Source organism: Petromyzon marinus, chromosome 78, assembly GCF_048934315.1.
Source record: "Petromyzon marinus isolate PM22_M1 ecotype Great Lakes invasive population chromosome 78, UKy_Petmar_22M1.pri1.0, whole genome shotgun sequence".
In the NCBI taxonomy this organism is placed as follows: Eukaryota; Metazoa; Chordata; class Hyperoartia; order Petromyzontiformes; family Petromyzontidae; genus Petromyzon; species Petromyzon marinus.
The window spans coordinates 3,109,236-3,131,384 of NC_133744.1; the positions used below are offsets into that span (position 1 = coordinate 3,109,236).

The window sequence follows — 22,149 nt, forward strand, 5'->3', positions numbered from 1 at the left end:
GAGAGAGACGTGGTGAGAGAGACACGTGGAGAGAGACACGTGGAGAGAGACACGTGGTGAGAGACACGTGGTGAGAGAGACACGTGGTGAGAGACACGTGGTGAGAGAGAGACACGTGGAGAGAGACACGTGGTGAGAGACACGTGGTGAGAGACACGTGGTGAGAGAGACACGTGGAGAGAGACACGTGGTGAGAGAGACACGTGGGGAGAGACACGTGGTGAGAGACACGTGATGAGAGAGACACGTGGTGAGAGACACGTGGTGAGAGACACGTGGAGAGAGAGACACGTGGTGAGAGAGACACGTGGTGAGAGACACGTGGTGAGAGACACGTGGTGAGAGAGAGACACGTGGTGAGAGAGAGACACGTGGTGAGAGACACGTGGTGAGAGAGACACGTGGTGAGAGACACGTGGTGAGAGAGAGACGTGGTGAGAGACACGTGGTGAGAGAGACACGTGGAGAGAGACACGTGGTGAGAGACACGTGGTGAGAGACACGTGGTGAGAGACACGTGGTGAGAGAGAGACACGTGGTGAGAGAGACACGTGGAGAGAGACACACGTGGTGAGAGAGACACGTGGAGAGAGAGACACGTGGTGAGAGAGAGACACGTGGTGAGAGACACGTGGGGAGAGAGACGTGGAGAGAGAGACACGTGGTGAGAGACACGTGGTGAGAGACACGTGGTGAGAGACACGTGGTGAGAGAGACGTGGTGAGAGAGACACGTGGAGAGAGACACGTCCACTCAGAGACACGTGGTGAGAGAGACACGTGGAGAGAGACACGTGGTGAGAGACACGTGGTGAGAGAGACACGTGGTGAGAGACACGTGGTGAGAGACACGTGGTGAGAGACACGTGGTGAGAGACACGTGGTGAGAGACACGTGGTGAGAGACACGTGGTGAGAGACACGTGGAGAGAGACACGTGGTGAGAGACACGTGGTGAGAGAGAGACACGTGGTGAGAGACATGTGGTGAGAGACACGTGGTGAGAGACATGTGGAGAGAGACACGTGGTGAGAGAGAGACACGTGGTGAGAGACACGTGGTGAGAGAGAGACACGTGGTGAGAGACACGTGGTGAGAGAGAGACACGTGGTGAGAGACATGTGGTGAGAGACACGTGGTGAGAGAGACACGTGGAGAGAGACACGTGGTGAGAGAGACACGTGGTGAGAGAGACACGTGGTGAGAGACACGTGGAGAGAGAGACACGTGGTGAGAGACACGTGGTGAGAGACACGTGGTGAGAGACACGTGGAGAGAGACACGTGGTGAGAGACACGTGGTGAGAGACACGTGGTGAGAGAGACACGTGGAGAGAGACACGTGGTGAGAGAGACACGTGGTGAGAGACACGTGGAGAGAGAGACACGTGGTGAGAGACACGTGGAGAGAGAGACACGTGGTGAGAGACACGTGGTGAGAGACACATGGTGAGAGAGAGACACGTGGGGAGAGACACGTGGTGAGAGACACGTGGTGAGAGAGACACGTGGTGAGAGACACGTGGTGAGAGACACGTGGTGAGAGACACGTGGTGAGAGACACGTGGAGAGAGAGACACGTGGTGAGAGACACGTGGTGAGAGACACGTGGAGAGAGAGACACGTGGTGAGAGACACGTGGTGAGAGACACGTGGTGAGAGACACGTGGTGAGAGACACGTGGTGAGAGACACGTGGTGAGACACGTGGTGAGAGAGACACGTGGAGAGAGACACGTGGTGAGAGACACGTGGAGAGAGAGACATGGTGAGAGCCACGTGGTGAGAGACACGTGGTGAGAGAGACACGTGGAGAGAGACACGTGGTGAGAGACACGTGGTGAGAGACACGTGGTGAGAGACACGTGGTGAGAGAGAGACACGTGGTGAGAGAGAGACACGTGGTGAGACACGTGGTGAGAGAGAGACACGTGGTGAGAGACACGTGGTGAGAGAGAGACACGTGGTGAGAGAGAGAGACACGTGGTGAGAGGCACGTGGTGAGAGACACGTGGTGAGAGACACGTGGTGAGAGAGAGACACGTGGTGAGAGAGAGACACGTGGTGAGAGACACGTGGTGAGAGAGAGACACGTGGTGAGAGACACATGGTGAGAGACACGTGGTGAGAGAGAGACACGTGGTGAGAGAGAGACACGTGGTGAGAGACACGTGGTGAGAGACACGTGGTGAGAGAGACACGTGGTGAGAGAGAGACACGTGGTGAGAGAGAGACACGTGGTGAGAGACACGTGGTGAGAGACACGTGGTGAGAGACACGTGGTGAGAGAGAGACACGTGGTGAGAGACACGTGGTGAGAGACACGTGGTGAGAGAGACGTGGTGAGAGACACGTGGTGAGAGAGACGTGGTGAGAGACACGTGGTGAGAGACACGTGGTGAGAGACACGTGGTGAGAGAGAGACACGTGGTGAGAGACACGTGGTGAGAGACACGTGGTGAGAGACACGTGGTGAGAGACACGTGGTGAGAGACACGTGGTGAGAGAGAGACACGTGGTGAGAGAGACACGTGGAGAGAGACACGTGGTGAGAGAGAGACACGTGGAGAGAGACACGTGGAGACAGAGACACGTGGTGAGAGACACGTGGTGAGAGACACGTGGTGAGAGACACGTGGTGAGAGAGACACGTGGTGAGAGAGACACGTGGTGAGAGACACGTGGTGAGAGACACGTGGTGAGAGACACGTGGTGAGAGAGACGTGGTGAGAGACATGTGGTGAGAGACACATGGAGAGAGAGACACGTGGTGAGAGACACGTGGTGAGAGAGAGACACGTGGTGAGAGACACGTGGTGAGAGACACGTGGTGAGAGAGACGTGGTGAGAGACACGTGGTGAGAGACACGTGGTGAGAGACACGTGGTGAGAGAGAGACACGTGGTGAGAGACACGTGGTGAGAGACACGTGGTGAGAGACACGTGGTGAGAGACACGTGGTGAGAGACACGTGGTGAGAGACACGTGGTGAGAGACACGTGGTGAGAGAGACACGTGGTGAGAGACACGTGGGGAGAGACACGTGGTGAGAGACACGTGGTGAGAGACACGTGGTGAGAGACACGTGGTGAGAGAGAGACACGTGGTGAGAGAGACACGTGGAGAGAGACACGTGGTGAGAGAGAGACACGTGGAGAGAGACACGTGGAGACAGAGACACGTGGTGAGAGACACGTGGTGAGAGACACGTGGTGAGAGACACGTGGTGAGAGAGACACGTGGTGAGAGAGACACGTGGTGAGAGACACGTGGTGAGAGAGACGTGGTGAGAGACATGTGGTGAGAGACACATGGAGAGAGAGACACGTGGTGAGAGACACGTGGTGAGAGAGAGACACGTGGTGAGAGACACGTGTCTCTCTCACCACGTGTCTCTCTCTCACCACGTGTCTCTCACCACGTGTCTCTCACCACGTGTCTCTCAGCACGTGTCTCTGAGTGGACGTGAACAGTCACTGGTACCTGGTCGTTCCAGGCGGAGATGCAGTAAATGCTGGGGTCTTCATCCAGAAGATGGACAGTCTGGCTGATGAAGCTGCAGACACAGACACACAGACACACACAGTCACACACACAGACACACAGACACACAGACACACAGACACACACACAGTCATACATAGACACACACAGTCATACATAGACACACACAGACACACACACAGACACACACAGACACACACAGACACACACAGACACACACACAGTCATACATAGACACACACAGTCATACATAGACACACACAGACACACACACACACACAGACACACACACACAGACACACACAGACACACACAGACACACACACAGACACACACAGACACACACAGACACACACACACAGTCATACATAGACACACACACAGTCATACATAGACACACACACACAGACACACACACACAGACACACACACACAGACACACACAGACACACACAGACACACACAGACACACACAGACACACACAGACACACACAGTCATACATAGACACACACAGACACACACACACAGACACACACACACAGTCATACATAGACACACACACAGACACACACACACAGACACACAGACACACACACACAGTCATACATAGACACACACACACACACACAGACACACACACAGACACACACACACAGACACACACACAGACACACACAGACACACACAGTCATACATAGACACACACAGACACACACACAGTCATACATAGACACACACAGACACACACACACAGTCATACATAGACACACACACAGTCATACATAGACACACACACACAGACACACACACACAGACACACACACACAGACACACACAGACACACACAGACACACACACAGACACACACAGACACACACAGACACACACACACAGTCATACATAGACACACACACAGTCATACATAGACACACACACACAGACACACACACACAGACACACACACACAGACACACACAGACACACACAGACACACACAGACACACACAGACACACACAGACACACACAGTCATACATAGACACACACAGACACACACACACAGACACACACACACAGTCATACATAGACACACACACAGACACACACACACAGACACACAGACACACACACACAGTCATACATAGACACACACACACACACACAGACACACACACAGACACACACACACAGACACACACACAGACACACACAGACACACACAGTCATACATAGACACACACAGACACACACACAGTCATACATAGACACACACACAGACACACACACACAGACACACAGACACACACAGACACACACACACAGACACACACAGACACACACACAGACACACACAGTCATACACAGACACACACACAGACACACACACACAGACACACACAGACACACACACAGACACACACAGACACACACACAGTCATACATAGACACACACAGACACACACACATACACACACACACAGACACACACAGACACACACACAGATACACACAGATACACACAGACACACACACACAGACACACACACATACATACACACACAGACACACACACACAGACACACACACAGTCATACATAGACACACACAGACACACACACATACACACACACATACACACACAGACACACACACAGTCATACATAGACACACACAGACACACACACACACAGACACAGACACACACAGTCATACATAGACACACACACACAGTCATACATAGACACACACAGACACACACACACAGACACACACACACAGACACACACAGACACACACAGACACACACACAGACACACACACACACACACTCAGACACACACACACACACACAGACACACACACAGACACACACACATACAGACACACACACACAGACACACACAGACACACACACAGACACACAGACACACACACAGACACACACACAGTCATACATAGACACACACAGACACACACACAGACACACACACAGATACACACAGACACACACAAACACACACACAGACACACACAGACACACACACAGACACACACAGACACACACACAGATACACACAGACACACACAAACACACACACAGACACACAGACACACACACAGTCATACATAGACACACACAGACACACACAGACACACACACAGACACACACAGACACACACACAGATACACACAGACACACACAAACACACACACAGACACACAGACACACAAACAGTCATACACAGACACACACAGACACACACACATACACACACACACAGACACACACAGACACACACAGACACACACACATACAGACACACACAGTCATACATAGACACACACACACAGACACACACACATACAGACACACACACATACATACACACACAGACACACACACACAGACACACACACACAGTCATACATAGACACACACAGACACACAGACACACACACACACATAGACACACACACAGACACACACACACAGACACACACACACACACACAGACACACACAGACACACACACAAAGACACACACACACAGTACACACACACACAGACACACACAGACACACACACAGAGACACACACACACATAGACACAGACACACAGTACACACACACACAGACAGACACACACACAAAGACACACACACACACAGACACACACACACATACACACACACACAGACACACACAGACACACACACAGACACACACACAGACACACAGATAGACAGACAGACAGACACACACATACAGACAGACAGACAGACACACAAACACAGACAGACAGACAGACAGACACACAAACACAGACAGACAGACAGGCGGTGTCTCTCCGTGTGTCTAAATGGTTTGTCTACCTGAAGAAGTCCACAGAAATGTCCAAATCCTCCTCCAACACGATCACATACGGAGTATCCTGCATGGGAGAGACACAGAGACACACACAGAGACACACACAGAGACACACAGAGACACAGAGAGACAGAGAGACACAGACAGAGAGACACAGAGACACACAGAGAGAGACACACAGAGACACAGAGAGAGACACACAGAGACACAGAGACAAACAGAGACACAGACAGAGAGACACAGAGACACACAGAGACATAGAGAGAGACACACAGAGAGACACAGAGAGAGACACACAGAGACACAGAGAGAGACACACAGAGACACAGAGAGAGACACACAGAGACACAGAGAGAGACACACAGAGACACAGAGGGAGACACAGAGACACAGAGAGACACAGAGACACAGAGACACAGACAGAGAGACACAAAGACACACAGAGAGACACAGAGACATAGAGAGAGACACACAGAGACACAGAGAGAGACACACAGAGACACACAGAGAGACACACAGAGACACACAGAGAGACACAGAGAGAGACACACAGAGCGACACAGAGAGAGAGAGACACAGAGACAGAGACACACACAGAGAGAGACACACAGAGAGACACAGAGACATAGAGAGAGACACACAGAGACACACAGAGAGAGAGACACAGAGACACAGAGAGAGACACACACAGAGAGAGACACACAGAGACACAGAGAGACACACAGAGACACAGAGAGACACACAGAGACACACAGAGAGACACACAGAGACACAGAGAGAGACACACAGAGACACAGACAGAGACACAGAGACACAGACAGAGACACACAGAGACACAGAGAGACACAGAGAGAGACACACAGAGACACACAGAGACGCAGACAGAGAGACACACAGAGACACAGACAGAGAGACACACAGAGACACAGAGACACAGAGAGAGACACAGAGAGAGAGACACAGAGAGACACAGACAGAGAGACACAGACAGAGAGACACAGAGAGACACAGAGAGAGACACACAGAGACACACAGAGACACAGAGAGACACAGAGAGAGAGACACAGAGACACAGAGAGATAGACACAGAGAGAGACACACAGAGACACACAGAGCCACAAAGAGACACACACAGAGAGACACAGACAGAGAGACAGAGAGAGACACAGAGACACAGAGACAGAGAGACACAGAGAGAGAGACAGAGTGGGTGAGAGATTATGCTTGGTGTGTCTGTGTCTGTGTGTGTCTGTGTAGGTGTGTGTCTGTGTCTGTGTATGTGTGTGTGTCTTTGTGTATGTGTGTGTGTCTGTGTGTGTGTGTAGGTGTGTGTAGGTGTGTGTAGGTGTGTGTCTGTGTATGTGTGTGTGTGTCTGTGTGTGTGTGTGTCTGTGTGTATGTGTGTGTGTGTCTGTGTGTGTGTGTAGGTGTGTGTGTGTGTGTAGGTGTGTGTGTGTAGGTGTGTGTGTGTGTGTAGGTGTGTAGGTGTGTGTGTAGGTGTGTGTCTGTGTGTAGGGGTGTAGGTGTGTGTGTGTGTGTATGTGTCTGTGTCTGTGTGTGTGTCTGTGTGTGTGTCTGTGTGTGTGTCTGTGTGTTGTGTCTGTGTGTGTGTCTGTGTGTGTGTCTGTGTGTGTGTCTGCGTCTCTGTGTGTGTACTGTGTGTGTGTCTGTGTGTGTGTGTGTCTGTGTGTGTGTGTGTCTGTGTGTGTGTCTGTGTGTGTGTGTGTGTCTGTGTGTGTGTGTGTCTGTGTGTGTGTGTCTGTGTGTGTGTGTGTCTGTGTGTGTGTCTATGTGTGCCTGTGTGTGTGTATGTGTGTGTCTGTGTGTGTCTGTGTGTGTGTGTCACTGTGTGTTGTGTCTGTGTGTGTGTCTATGTGTGCCTGTGTGTGTGTCTGTGTGTGTCTGTGTGTGTCTGTGTGTGTGTGTGTCTGTGTGTGTCTGTGTGTGTCTGTGTGTGTGTCTATGTGTGCCTGTGTGTGTCTGTGTGTGTGTGTCACTGTGTGTTGTGTCTGTGTGTTGCACTCACAGGGAATAGGTTGAATGTAGCAGTCAAGCTCGCTTTGTAGTGCTGTTAGACACACACAGACACAGACACACACAGGCACACACACAGTCACACACACACAGTCACACACACACACAGTCACACGCACAGTCACACACACACAGACACACACACAGTCAAACACACAGTCACACACACACACAGACACAGTCACACATACACACAGTCACACACAGGCGCAGACACACACGTAAGTAGCTGGTACAACACTCACCTACTCACTCGCCCAATCACCTACTTACTCACTCACTCACCTACTCACTCACCTACCCACTCACCTAACCATTCACCTACACACGCACCCACTCACGCAACAACTCACTCACCTACTCACCTACTCACTCACTCACCTACCCACTCGCTCACTCACCTACTCACTCACCTACTCACCCACTCACCCACTCACCTACTCACTCACCTACTCACCGACTCACTCACCTACTCACTCACCTACACACTCACCTACCCACTCACCTACCCACTCAACTACTCACTCACACACTCACTCACCTACTCACTCACCTACTCAATCACCTACTCACTCACCCACCCACTCACCCACTCACTCACACACTCACTCACCTACTCAATCACCTACACACTCACCTACACACTCACCTACCCACTCATCTACGCACTCACCTACTCACCTACTCACTCACCTACCCACTCACCTACTCACCTATCCACTCACTCACTCACTTACCTACTCACCTACTCACTCACTCACTCACCTACTCACCCACTCACTCACCTACCCACTCACTTACCCACTCGCCTACTCACCTACCCACTCACCTACCCACTCACCTACCTACTCACCTACCGACTCACCTACTCACTCACCTACCCACTCACTCACTCACCTACTCACCTATCTACTCACCTACCCACTCACTCACTCACTCACCTACTCACCTACCTACTCACCTATCCACTCAGCTACTCACCTACTCACATACCTACTCACTCACCTACTCACCTACCTACTCACTCAACTACTCACTCACTTACTCACCTACCCAATCACCTACTCACTCACTCACCTACTCACACACTCACTTACCCACTCACCTACCCACTCACCTACTCACCTACCCACTCACTCACTCACCTACCCAGTCACCTACTCACACACTCACCTACGCACTCACTCACCTACTCACCTACCTACTCACTCACCTACTCACTCACTTACTCACCTACCCACTCACCTACTCACTCACCTACCCACTCACCCACTCACCTACCAACTCACCTACCCACCCACTCACCTACCCACTCACCTATTCACTCACCTACGCACTCAACTACCCACTCACCTACTCACTCACCTGCCCACTCACCCACTCAACTACCCACTCACCTACCCACTCACCTACCCACTCACCCACTCACCTACCCACTCACCTACCCACTCACCCACTCACCTACCCACTCACCCACTCACCTACCCACTCACCTACCCACCCACTCACCCACCCACTCACCTACCCACTCACCTACCCACTCACCCACTCACCCACCCACCCACTCACTCACTCACCTCCTCGCCTACACACTCACCCACTCACCTACCCATTCACCTACCCACTCACCTACCTACTCACCTACCCACCCACCCACTCACCTACCCACTCACCTACCCACTCACCCACTCACCTACCCACTCACCCACCCACTCACCTACCCACTCACCCACCCACTCACCCACTCACCTACCCACTCACCCACCCACTCACCCACTCACCTACCAACTCACCCACCCACTCACTCACCTACCCACTCACCCACTCACCTACCCACTCACCCACCCACTCACCCACTCACCTACCAACTCACCCACCCACTCACTCACCTACCCACTCACCCACTCACCTACCCACTCACCTACCCACTCACCCACCCACCCACTCACTCACTCACCTCCTCGCCTACACACTCACCCACTCACCTACCCATTCACCTACCCACTCACCTACCTACTCACCTACCCACCCACCCACCCACTCACCTACCCACTCACCTACCCACTCACCCACTCACCTACCCACTCACCCACCCACTCACCTACCCACTCACCCACCCACTCACCCACTCACCTACCAACTCACCCACCCACTCACTCACCTACCCACTCACCCACTCACCTACCCACTCACCCACCCACTCACCCACTCACCTACCAACTCACCCACCCACTCACTCACCTACCCACTCACCCACTCACCTACCCACTCACCTACCCACTCACCTACCTGGGATATGCGTGCGTTCTTGATCCCCACCGGCTGATGCTGAACTCCTCTCAGATCGAAGAGCCTCACAACATCCATTGGCTCCTAGTGGGGGGAGAGAGGCATTGGTGGGTGGGTGGGTGAGTGGGTGGGTGAGTGGGTGGGTGGGTGAGTGAGTGGGTGGGTGAGTGGGTGGGTGAGTGGGTGGGTGGGTGAGTGGGTGAGTGGGTGGTTGAGTGAGTGGGTGGGTGAGTGGGTGGGTGAGTGGGTGGGTGAGTGGGTGAGTGGGTGGGTGGGTGAGTGGGTGAGTGGGTAGGTGGGTGAGTGAGTGAGTGAGTAGGTGAGTGAGTGAGTAGGTGAGTGAGTAGGTGAGTGGGTGAGTGAGTGAGTGAGTAGGTGAGTGAGTAGGTGAGTGCGAGAGTGAGTAGGTGAGTGAGTGAGTGAGTGGGTGAGTGAGTGAGTGGGTGGGTGGGTGAGTGAGTGGTGAGTGAGTGAGTGGGTGAGTGAGTGGGTGAGTGAGTAGGTGAGTGAGTAGGTGAGTGAGTGAGTGGGGGAGTGAGTGAGTAGGTGAGTGGGTGAGTGGGTGAGTGAGTGGGTAAGTGAGTAGGTGAGTGAGTAGGTGAGTGAGTGAGTAGGTCAGTGAGTAGGTGAGTGAGTAGGTGAGTGAGTGAGTGAGTAGGTGAGTGAGTGAGTAGGTGAGTGAGTAGGTGAAGAATAGGTGAGTGAGTGAGTAGGTGAGTGAGCAGGTGAGTGAGTAGGTGAGTAGTTGAGTGAGTAGGTGAGTAGGTGAGTGAGTAGGTGGGTGTGTAGGTGAGTAGGTGAGTGAGTAGGTGAGCGTGTAGGTGAGTAGGTGAGTAGGTGAGTGAGTAGGTGAGTGAGTAGGTGAGTAGGTGACTAGGTGAGTGAGTGAGTGAGTAGGTGAGTGAGTAGGTGAGTGAGTAGGTGAGTGAGTGAGTGAGTGAGTAGGTGAGCGATTAGGTGAGTAGGTGATTGAGTAGGTGAGTGAGTGAGTAGGTGAGTAGGTGAGTGAGTAGGTGAGTGGGTGAGTAGGTGAGTGAGTAGGTGAGTGAGTAGGTGATTAGTTGAGTGAGTAGGTGAGTGAGTAGGTGAATGAGTAGGTGAGTAGGTGAGTGATTAGGTGAGTGTGTAGGTGAGTAGGTGAGTGAGTAGGTGAGTAGGTGAGTGAGTGAGTGAGTCGGTGAGTGAGTAGGTGAGTAGGTGAGTGAGTAGGTGAGTGAGTGAGTGAGTAGGTGAGTGAGTAGGTGAGTAGGTGAGTGAGTAGGTGAGTGAGTAGGTGAGTAGGTGAGTGAGTAGGTGAGTGAGTGAGTAGGTGAGAGAGTAGGTGAATGAGTAGGTGAGTGAGTAGGTGAGTGGATAGGTGAGTGTATAGGTGAGTGAGTAGGTGAGTGAGTGAGTGAGTAGGTGAGTGAGTGGTGAGTGAGTGAGTGAGTAGGTGAGTGAGTGAGTGGGTGAGTGAGTAGGTGAGCGAGTAGGTGAGTGAGTAGGTGAGTGAGTGAGTGAGTAGGTGAGTAGGTGAGTGAGTAGGTGAGTGAGTGAGTAGGTGAGTAGGTGAGTGAGTGGTGAGTGAGTGAGTGAGTAGGTGAGTTAGTAGGTGAGTGAGTGAGTAGGTGAGCGAGTAGGTAAGTGAGTAGGTGGTTGAGTGAGTAGGTGAGTAGGTGAGTGGATAGGTGAGTGGATAGGTGAGTGAGTAGGTGAGTGAGTGAGTAGGTGAGTGAGTGAGTAGGTGAGTGAGTGAGTGAGTAGGTGAGTGAGTAGGTGAGTGAGTAGGTGAGTGAGTTGGTGAGTAGGTGAGTGAGTAGGTGAGTAGGTGAGTGAGTAGGTGAGTGAGTAGGTGAGTGAGTGAGTAGGTGAGCGAGTAGGTGAGTGAGTAGGTCAGTGAGTAGGTGAGTGGATAGGTGAGTGTATAGGTGAGTGAGTAGGTGAGTGAGTGACTAGGTGAGTGAGTGGTGAGTGAGTGAGTAGGTGAGTGAGTGAGTAGGTGAGTGAGTAGGTGAGCGAGTACGTGAGTGAGTAGGTGAGTGAGTGAGTGAGTAGGTGAGTAGGTGAGTAGGTGAGTGAGTAGGTGAGAGAGTGAGTAGGTGAGTAGGTGAGTGAGTGGTGAGTGAGTGAGTAGGTGAGTCAGTAGGTGAGTGAGTGAGTAGGTGAGCGAGTAGGTGAGTGAGTAGGTGGTTGAGTGAGTAGGTGAGTGGATAGGTGAGTGGATAGGTGAGTGAATAGGTGAGTGAGTGAGTAGGTGAGTGAGTGAGTAGGTGAGTGAGTGAGTAGGTGAGTGAGTAGGTGAGTGAGTAGGTGAGTGAGTTGGTGAGTAGGTGAGTGAGTAGGTGAGTGAGTAGGTGAGTGAGTGAGTAGGTGAGTGTGTAGGTGAGTGAGTAGGTGAGTGAGTAGGTGAGTGGGTGAGGTGAGTGAGTGAGTGAGTAGGTGAGTGAGTAGGTGAGTGAGTAGGTGAGTGTGTAGGTGAGTGAGTAGGTGAGTGAGTAGGTGAGTGGGTGAGTAGGTGAGGGAGTGAGTAGGTGAGTGAGTGAGTGGGTAGGTGAGTGAGTAGGTGAGTGAGTTGGTGAGTAGGTGAGTGAGTGAGTAGGTGAGTGAGTAGGTGAGTGAGTGAGTGAGTAGGTGAGTCAGTAGGTGAGTAGGTGAGTGCTTAGGTGAGTGAGTAGGTGAGTGAGTGAGTAGGTGAGTGAGTAGTTGAGTGAGTAGGTGAGTGAGTGAGTAGGTGAGTGAGTAGGTGAGTGAGTAGGTGAGTGAGTGAGTAGGTGAGTGGTGAGTGTGTAGGTGAGTGAGTAGGTGAGTGAGTAGGTGAGTGGGTGAGTAGGTGAGTGAGTGAGTAGGTGAGTAGGTGAGTGAGTAGGTGAGTGAGTAGGTGAGTGAGTTGGTGAGTAGGTGAGTGAGTGAGTAGGTGAGTGAGTAGGTGAGTGAGTGAGTGAGTAGGTGAGTCAGTAGGTGAGTAGGTGAGTGCTTAGGTGAGTGAGTAGGTGAGTGAGTGAGTAGGTGAGTGAGTAGTTGAGTGAGTAGGTGAGTGAGTGAGTAGGTGAGTGAGTAGGTGAGTGAGTAGGTGAGTGAGTGAGTAGGTGAGTGAGTAGGTGAGTGAGTGAGTAGGTGAGTGAGTAGGTGAGTAGGTGAGTGAGTAGGTGAGTAGGTAAGTGAGTGAGTAGGTGAGTGAGTAGGTGAGTAGGTGAGTGAGTAGGTGAGTGAGTAGGTGAGTAGGTGAGTGAGTGAGTAGGTGAGTAGGTGAGTGTGTAGGTGAGTGAGTAGGTGAGTGAGTAGGTGAGTAGGTGAGTGAGTATTTGAGTGAGTAGGTGAGTGAGTGAGTAGGTGAGTGAGTAGGTGAGTGAGTGAGTAGGTGAGTGAGTAGGTGAGTGAGTAGGTGAGTAGGTGAGTGAGTAGGTGAGTGAGTAGGTGAGTGAGTAGGTGAGTAGGTGAGTGAGTAGGTGAGTAGGTGAGTGAGTAGGTGAGTAGGTGAGTGTGTAGGTGAGTAGGTGAGTGAGTAGGTGAGTAGGTGAGTGAGTAGGTGAGTGAGTAGGTGAGTGTGTAGGTGAGTGAGTAGGTGAGTGAGTAGGTGAGTGAGTGAGTAGGTGAGTGAGTAGGTGAGTGAGTGAGTAGGTGAGTGAGTAGGTGAGTGAGTGAGTAGGTGAGTGAGTAGGTGAGTGAGTAGGTGAGTAGGTGAGTGAGTAGGTGAGTGAGTAGGTGAGTGAGTAGGTGAGTAGGTGAGTGAGTAGGTGAGTAGGTGAGTGAGTAGGTGAGTAGGTGAGTAGGTGAGTGTGTAGGTGAGTAGGTGAGTGAGTAGGTGAGTAGGTGAGTGAGTAGGTGAGTGAGTAGGTGAGTGAGTAGTTGAGTGAGTTGGTGAGTAGGTGAGTGAGTAGGTGAGTGAGTAGGTGAGTGTGTAGGTGAGTGAGTAGGTGAGTGAGTAGGTGAGTGAGTAGGTGAGTAGGTGAGTGAGTAGGTGAGTGGGTGAGTTAGTAGGTGAGTGAGTAGGTGAGTAGGTGAGTGAGTAGGTGAGTGAGTAGGTGAGTGAGTAGGTGAGTAGGTGAGTGAGTAGGTGAGTGAGTGAGTGAGTAGGTGAGTGAGTAGGTGAGTAGGTGAGTGTGTGAGTAGGTGAGTAGGTGAGTGAGTAGGTGAGTGAGTGAGTGAGTAGGTGAGTGAGTAGGTGAGTGAGTGAGTAGGTGAGTAGGTGAGTGAGTAGGTGAGTGAGTGAGTAGGTGAGTGAGTAGGTGAGTAGATGAGTAGGTGAGTAGGTGAGTGAGTAGGTGAGTAGGTGAGTGAGTAGGTGAGTAGGTGAGTGAGTAGGTGAGTGAGTGAGTAGGTGAGTGAGTAGGTGAGTGAGTAGGTGAGTAGGTGAGTGAGTAGGTGAGTAGGTGAGTAGGTGAGTGAGTAGGTGAGTAGGTGAGTGAGTAGGTGAGTGAGTGAGTGAGTAGGTGAGTGAGTAGGTGAGTAGGTGAGTGAGTAGGTGAGTGAGTAGGTGAGTGAGTAGGTGAGTAGGTGAGTGAGTAGGTGAGTGAGTGAGTAGGTGAGTGAGTAGGTGAGTAGGTGAGTAAGTAGGTGAGTGAGTAAGTGAGTGAGTAGGTGAGTGAGTAGGTGAGTGAGTAGGTGAGTGAGTGAGTGAATACTTACATCATAGTATCCGTCTATGAAGACGGTGATGAGGGATGGGTTTACTCCACTGGCAGATAGCAGAGAACGTAGCATCCTGCAGTACAGTACACAGACAGTAGTACAGTACACAGACAGTAGTACAGTACACAGACAGTAATACAGTACACAGGGTGACAGTACACAGGGTGACAGTACACAGGGTGACAGTACACAAGGTGACAGTACACAGACAGTAGTACAGTACACAGGGTGACAGTACACAAGGTTACAGTACACATACAGTAGTACAGTACACAGGGTGACAGTACACAGACAGTAGTACAGTACACAGGGTGACACTACACAGACAGTAGTACAGTACACAGACAGTAGTACAGTACACAGGGTGACAGTACACAAGGTGACAGTACACAGACAGTAGTACAGTACACAGGGTGACAGTACACAGACAGTAGTACAGTACACAGGGTGACAGTACACAGACAGTAGTACAGTACACAGACAGTAGTACAGTACACAGGGTGACAGTACACAGACAGTAGTACAGTACACAAGGTGACAGTACACAAGGTGACAGTACACAGACAGTAATACAGTACACAAGGTGACAGTACACAGGGTGACAGTACACAAGGTGACAGTACACAGACAGTAGTACAGTACACAGGGTGACAGTACACAGACAGTAGTACAGTACACAAGGTGACAGTACACAGGGTGACAGTACACAGACAGTAGTACAGTACACAAGGTGACAGTACACCGACAGTAGTACAGTACACAAGGTGACAGTACACAGACAGTAGTACAGTACACAGGGTGACAGTACACAAGGTGACAGTACACAGACAGTAGTACAGTACACAAGGTGACAGTACACAAGGTGACAGTACACAGACAGTAGTACAGTACACAAGGTGACAGTACACAAGGTGACAGTACACAGACAGTAGTACAGTACACAAGGTGACAGTACACAGACAGTAGTACAGTACACAAGGTGACAGTACACAGACAGTAGTACAGTACACAAGGTGACAGTACACAGGGTGACAGTACACAGACAGTAGTACAGTACACAAGGTGACAGTACACCGACAGTAGTACAGTACACAAGGTGACAGTACACAGACAGTAGTACAGTACACAGGGTGACAGTACACAAGGTGACAGTACACAGACAGTAGTACAGTACACAAGGTGACAGTACACAAGGTGACAGTACACAGACAGTAGTACAGTACACAAGGTGACAGTACACAAGGTGACAGTACACAGACAGTAGTACAGTACACAAGGTGACAGTACACAGACAGTAGTACAGTACACAAGGTGACAGTACACAGACAGTAGTACAGTACACAGTGTGACAGTACACAGACAGTAGTACAGTACACAAGGTGACAGTACACAAGGTGACAGTACACAGACAGTAGTACAGTACACAAGGTGACAGTACACAAGGTGACAGTACACAAGGTGACAGTACACAGACAGTAGTACAGTACACAGACAGTAGTACAGTACACAAGGTGACAGTACATAGGGTGACAGTACACAGGGTGACAGTACACAGGGTGACAGTACACAGACAGTAGTACAGTACACAAGGTGACAGTACACAGGGTGACAGTACACAGACAGTAGTACAGTACACAAGGTGACAGTACACAAGGTGACAGTACACAGACAGTAGTACAGTACACAGGGTGACAGTACACAGACAGTAGTACAGTACACAAGGTGACAGTACACAAGGTGACAGTACACAGACAGTAGTACAGTACACAAGGTGACAGTACACAAGGTGACAGTACACAGACAGTAGTACAGTACACAAGGTGACAGTACACAAGGTGACAGTACACAGACAGTAGTACAGTACACAAGGTGACAGTACACATACAGTAGTACAGTACACAAGGTGACAGTACACAGACAGTGGTACAGTACACAGGGGGACAGTACACAAGGTGACAGTACACAGACAGTAGTACAGTACACAAGGTGACAGTACACAAGGTGACAGTACACAGACAGTAGTACAGTACACAAGGTGACAGTACACAGACAGTAGTACAGTACACAAGGTGACAGTACACAAGGTGACAGTACACAGACAGTAGTATAGTACACAAGGTGACAGTACACAGACAGTAGTACAGTACACAAGGTGACAGTACACAGACAGTAGTACAGTACACAGGGTGACAGTACACAGACAGTAGTACAGTACACAAGGTGACAGTACACACGGTGACAGTACACAAGGTGACAGTACACAAGGTGACAGTACACAGACAGTACACAGGGTGACAGTACACAGGGTGACAGTACACAAGGTGACAGTACACAGACAGTAGTACAGTACACAAGGTGACAGTACACAGACAGTAGTACAGTACACAAGGTGACAGTACACAAGGTGACAGTACACAGACAGTAGTACAGTACACAAGGTGACAGTACACAAGGTGACAGTACACAGACAGTAGTACAGTACACAAGGTGACAGTACACAAGGTGACAGTACACAGACAGTAGTACAGTACACAGGGTGACAGTACACAGACAGTAGTACAGTACACAGGGTGACAGTACACAGACAGTAGTACAGTACACAAGGTGACAGTACACAAGGTGACAGTACACAAGGTGACAGTACACAAGGTGACAGTACACAAGGTGACAGTACACAGACAGTAGTACAGTACACAGGGTGACAGTACACAAGGTGATAGTACACAGACAGTAGTACAGTACACAGGGTGACAGTACACAGACAGTAGTACAGTACACAAGGTGACAGTACACAGACAGTAGTACAGTACACAAGGTGACAGTACACAAGGTGACAGTACACAGACAGTAGTACAGTACACAAGGTGACAGTACACAGGGTGACAGTACACAAGGTGACAGTACACAGGGTGGTTGTTGTGGTTGTAGTTGTTGTTGTTGTGGTTGTTGTGGTAGTTGTTGTGGTAGTTGTTGTTGTGGTAGTTGTGGTAGTTGTGGTAGTTGTTGTTGTGGTTGTTGTTGTGGTTGTTGTTGTGGTTGTTGTTGTGGTAGTTGTTGTGGTGGTTGTTGTGGTTCTGGTAGTTGTTGTGGTTGTGGTATTTGTGGTAGTTGTGGTGGTTGTGGTAGTTGTGGTAGTTGTTGTTGTGGTAGCTGTGGTGGTTGTTGTTGTGGTTGTTGTTGTTGTGGTTGTTGTTGTGGTTGTTGTGGTAGTTGTGGCAGTTGTTGTTGTTGTTGTGGTAGTTGTGGTTGTTGTTGTGCTAGTTGTAGTAGTAGTTGTTGTGATAGTAGTAGTTGTAGTAGTGGTTGTGATAGTTGTTGTTGTAGTAGTAGTTGTGATAGTTGTTGTTGTAGTAGTAGTTGTGATAGTTGTTGTAGTAGTAGTTGTGATAGTTGTTGTAGTAGTAGTTGTGATAGTTGTTGTTGTGCTAGTTGTTGTAGTAGTCACCTGTAGAGGTAGTGTGGTAGTGGTTGTTGTGGTAGTTGTTGTGATAGTTGTTGTTGTTGTAGTAGTTGTGATAGTTGTTGTTGTGATAGTTGTTGTTGTGATAGTTGTTGTTGTGATAGTAGTTGTAGTCACCTGTAGAGGTAGTGTGGTAGTGGTTGTTGTGGTAGTTGTTGTGATAGTTGTTGTTGTTGTAGTAGTTGTGATAGTTGTTGTTGTGATAGTTGTTGTTGTGATAGTTGTTGTTGTGATAGTAGTTGTAGTCACCTGTAGAGGTAGTGTGGTAGTGGTTGTTGTGGTAGTTGTTGTGATAGTTGTTGTTGTTGTAGTAGTTGTGATAGTTGTTGTTGTGATAGTTGTTGTTGTGATAGTTGTTGTTGTGATAGTAGTTGTAGTTACCTGTAGAGGTAGTGTGGTAGTGGTTGTTGTGATAGTTGTTGTGATAGTTGTTGTAGTTGTGCTAGTTGTTGTTGTAGTAGTCACCTGTAGAGGTAGTGAGGGCGGTTGCTGCTGTGATAGTTGTTGTGGTTGTGATAGTTGTTAGTTGTTGTGCTAGTTGTTGTTGTGCTAGTAGTTGTTGTGCTAGTTGTTGTGGTTGTAGTAGTTGTGCTAGTTGTTGTAGTAGTCACCTGTAGAGGTAGTATGGTAGTAGTTGTTGTGCTAGTTGTAGTAGTAGTGGTTGTTGTAGTTGTGCTAGTTGTAGTTGTTGTGGTTGTGGTGGTAGTGGTTGTGGTAGTAGTTGTTGTCACCTGTAGAGGTAGTGAGGGCAGTTGCTGTGATAGTTGTTGTGCTAGTTGTTGTGATAGTTGTTGTGCTAGTAGTTGTGATAGTTGTTGTGATAGTTGTTGTTGTAGTAGTGCTAGTTGTTGTAGTCACCTGCAGAGGTAGTGTGCTAGTAGTAGTTGTGCTAGTTGTAGTAGTAGTGGTAGTGCTAGTTGTTGTGCTAGTTGTAGTAGTTGTGCTAGTTGTTGTTGTGCTAGTTGTTGTAGTCACCTGTAGAGGTAGTGTGGTTGTAGTAGTGGTAGTAGTTGTGATAGTTGTTGTTGTAGTAGTGGTAGTGCTAGTTGTTGTTGTGCTAGTTGTGATAGTTGTTGTGATAGTTGTTGTGATAGTTGTTGTGATAGTTGTTGTAGTAGTTGTTGTAGTTGTGCTAGTTATTGTAGTAGTAGTCACCTGTAGAGGTAGTGAGGTTGTAGTAGTGGTAGTAGTGATAGTAGTTGTGCTAGTTGTTGTGATAGTTGTTGAGATAGTTGTAGTAGTAGTAGTGCTAGTAGTAGTAGTCACCTGTAGAGGTAGTGAGTGCGGTTGCTGTTGTTGTTGTGATAGTTGTTGTTATAGTAGTGGTTGTTGTAGTTGTGCTAGTTGTTGTAGTAGTAGTCACCTGTAGAGGTAGTGAGGGCGGTTGCTGTTGTTGTTGTGCTAGTTGTTGTTATAGTAGTGGTTGTTGTAGTTGTGCTAGTTGTTGTTGTTGTAGTAGTCACCTGTAGAGGTAGTGAGGGCGGTTGCTGTTGTTGTTGTGATAGTTGTTGTTATAGTAGTGGTTGTTGTAGTTGTGCTAGTTGTTGTAGTAGTAGTCACCTGTAGAGGTAGTGAGGGCGGTTGCTGTTGTTGTTGTGCTAGTTGTTGTTATAGTAGTGGTTGTTGTAGTTGTGCTAGTTGTTGTTGTTGTAGTAGTCACCTGTAGAGGTAGTGAGGGCGGTTGCTGTGATAGTTGTTGTTGTAGTAGTTGTTGTTGTGCTAGTTGTTGTTATAGTAGTGGTTGTTGTAGTTGTGCTAGTTGTTGTAGTAGTCACCTGTAGAGGTAGTGAGGGCGGTTGCTGTGATAGTTGTTGTTGTAGTAGTTGTTGTTGTGCTAGTTGTTGTTGTGATAGTAGTTGTGCTAGTTGCTGTGATAGTTGTTGTGATAGTTGTTGTGCTAGTTGTGCTAGTTATGCTAGTTGTTGTGCTAGTTGTTGTAGTCACCTGTAGAGGTAGTGAGGACGGTTGCTGTTGTGATAGTTGTTGTGCTAGTAGTTGTAGTGGTAGTAGTTGTGCTAGTTGTAGTAGTAGTGGTTGTTGTTGTTGTGCTAGTTGTAGTAGTGGTAGTGCTAGTTGTTGTGCTAGTTGTGCTAGTAGTTGTAGTTGGTGTGATAGTTGTTGTGCTAGTTGTTGTTGTTGTAGTAGTCACCTGTAGAGGTAGTGAGGACGGTTGCTGTGATAGTAGTTGTAGTAGTTGTGGTAGTTGTTGTAGTAGTTGTGGTAGTTGTTGTAGTAGTGCTAGTTGTTGTGCTAGTTGTTGTTATTGTAGTAGTCACCTGTAGAGGTAGTGAGGACGGTTGCTGTTGTGATAGTTGTTGTGCTAGTCGTTGTAGTAGTGGTTGCTGTGCTCGTTGTAGTAGTAGTGGTTGTTGTTGTTGTGCTAGTTGTAGTAGTGGTAGTGCTAGTTGTTGTGCTAGTTGTGCTAGTAGTTGTAGTTGGTGTGATAGTTGTTGTGCTAGTTGTTGTTGTTGTAGTAGTCACCTGTAGAGGTAGTGAGGACGGTTGCTGTTGTGATAGTTGTTGTGCTAGTTGTTGTAGTAGTGGTTGTTGTGCTCGTTGTAGTAGTAGTGGTTGTTGTTGTTGTGCTAGTTGTAGTAGTGGTAGTGCTAGTTGTTGTGCTAGTTGTGCTAGTAGTTGTAGTTGGTGTGATAGTTGTTGTGCTAGTTGTTGTAGTGGTTGTTGTAGTTGTGGTAGTGCTAGTTGTTGTGCTAGTTGTTGTGCTAGTTGTTGTTGTAGTAGTAGTTACCTGTAGAGGTAGTGAGGGCGGTTGCTGTGATAGTTGTTGTGATAGTTGTTGTGATAGTTGTTGTGCTAGTAGTTGTAGTAGTTTTGGTAGTTGTTGTAGTAGTGCTAGTTGTTGTGCTAGTAGTTGTTGTAGTAGTAGTCACCTGTAGAGGTAGTGAGGGCGGTTGCTGTGATAGTTGTTGTGATAGTTGTTGTGCTAGTAGTTGTGGTAGTTGTTGTAGTAGTGCTAGTTGTTGTGCTAGTAGTTGTTGTAGTAGTAGTTACCTGTAGAGGTAGTGAGGGTGGTTGCTGTGATAGTTGTTGTGATAGTTGTTGTGATAGTTGTTGTGCTAGTAGTTGTAGTAGTTTTGGTAGTTGTTGTAGTAGTGCTAGTTGTTGTGCTAGTAGTTGTTGTTGTAGTAGTTACCTGTAGAGGTAGTGAGGGCGGTTGCTGTGATAGTTGTTGTAGTGCTAGTAGTTGTAGTTGTTGTGATAGTAGTAGTGCTAGTTGTTGTAGTGGTAGTGCTAGTTGTTGTTGTAGTAGTAGTCACCTGTAGAGGTAGTGAGGGCGGTTGCTGTGATAGTAGTGGTAGTGCTAGTAGTTGTAGTAGTTGTGGTAGTTGTTGTAGTAGTGCTAGTAGTTGTGCTAGTTGTTGTTGTAGT

General features: G+C 49.1%; 1 protein-coding gene across 2 annotated transcripts in view; it reads right to left on the reverse strand.

Moving 5' to 3' along the window:
* LOC116938470 (protein O-linked-mannose beta-1,2-N-acetylglucosaminyltransferase 1) overlaps positions 1 to 22,149 on the reverse strand; it is a 125,711-nt gene that overhangs the window by 70,323 nt on the left and 33,239 nt on the right. The window contains exons 1-6 of one of the 2 annotated variants that reach the window (XM_076056839.1): positions 19,228 to 20,175; positions 15,300 to 15,375; positions 10,695 to 10,778; positions 8,398 to 8,439; positions 6,377 to 6,435; positions 3,480 to 3,552 (exon numbers count right to left, since the gene is read on the reverse strand). In XM_076056839.1, coding sequence (XP_075912954.1) covers positions 3,480 to 3,552; positions 6,377 to 6,435; positions 8,398 to 8,439; positions 10,695 to 10,778; positions 15,300 to 15,374 — 333 coding nt within the window. In that variant the 5' untranslated portion in view covers position 15,375; positions 19,228 to 20,175. Of the gene's footprint in view, positions 1 to 3,479; positions 3,553 to 6,376; positions 6,436 to 8,397; positions 8,440 to 10,694; positions 10,779 to 15,299; positions 15,376 to 19,227; positions 20,176 to 22,149 lie in introns of those variants that run through there. The other variant, XM_076056838.1, reaches the window with a different exon arrangement.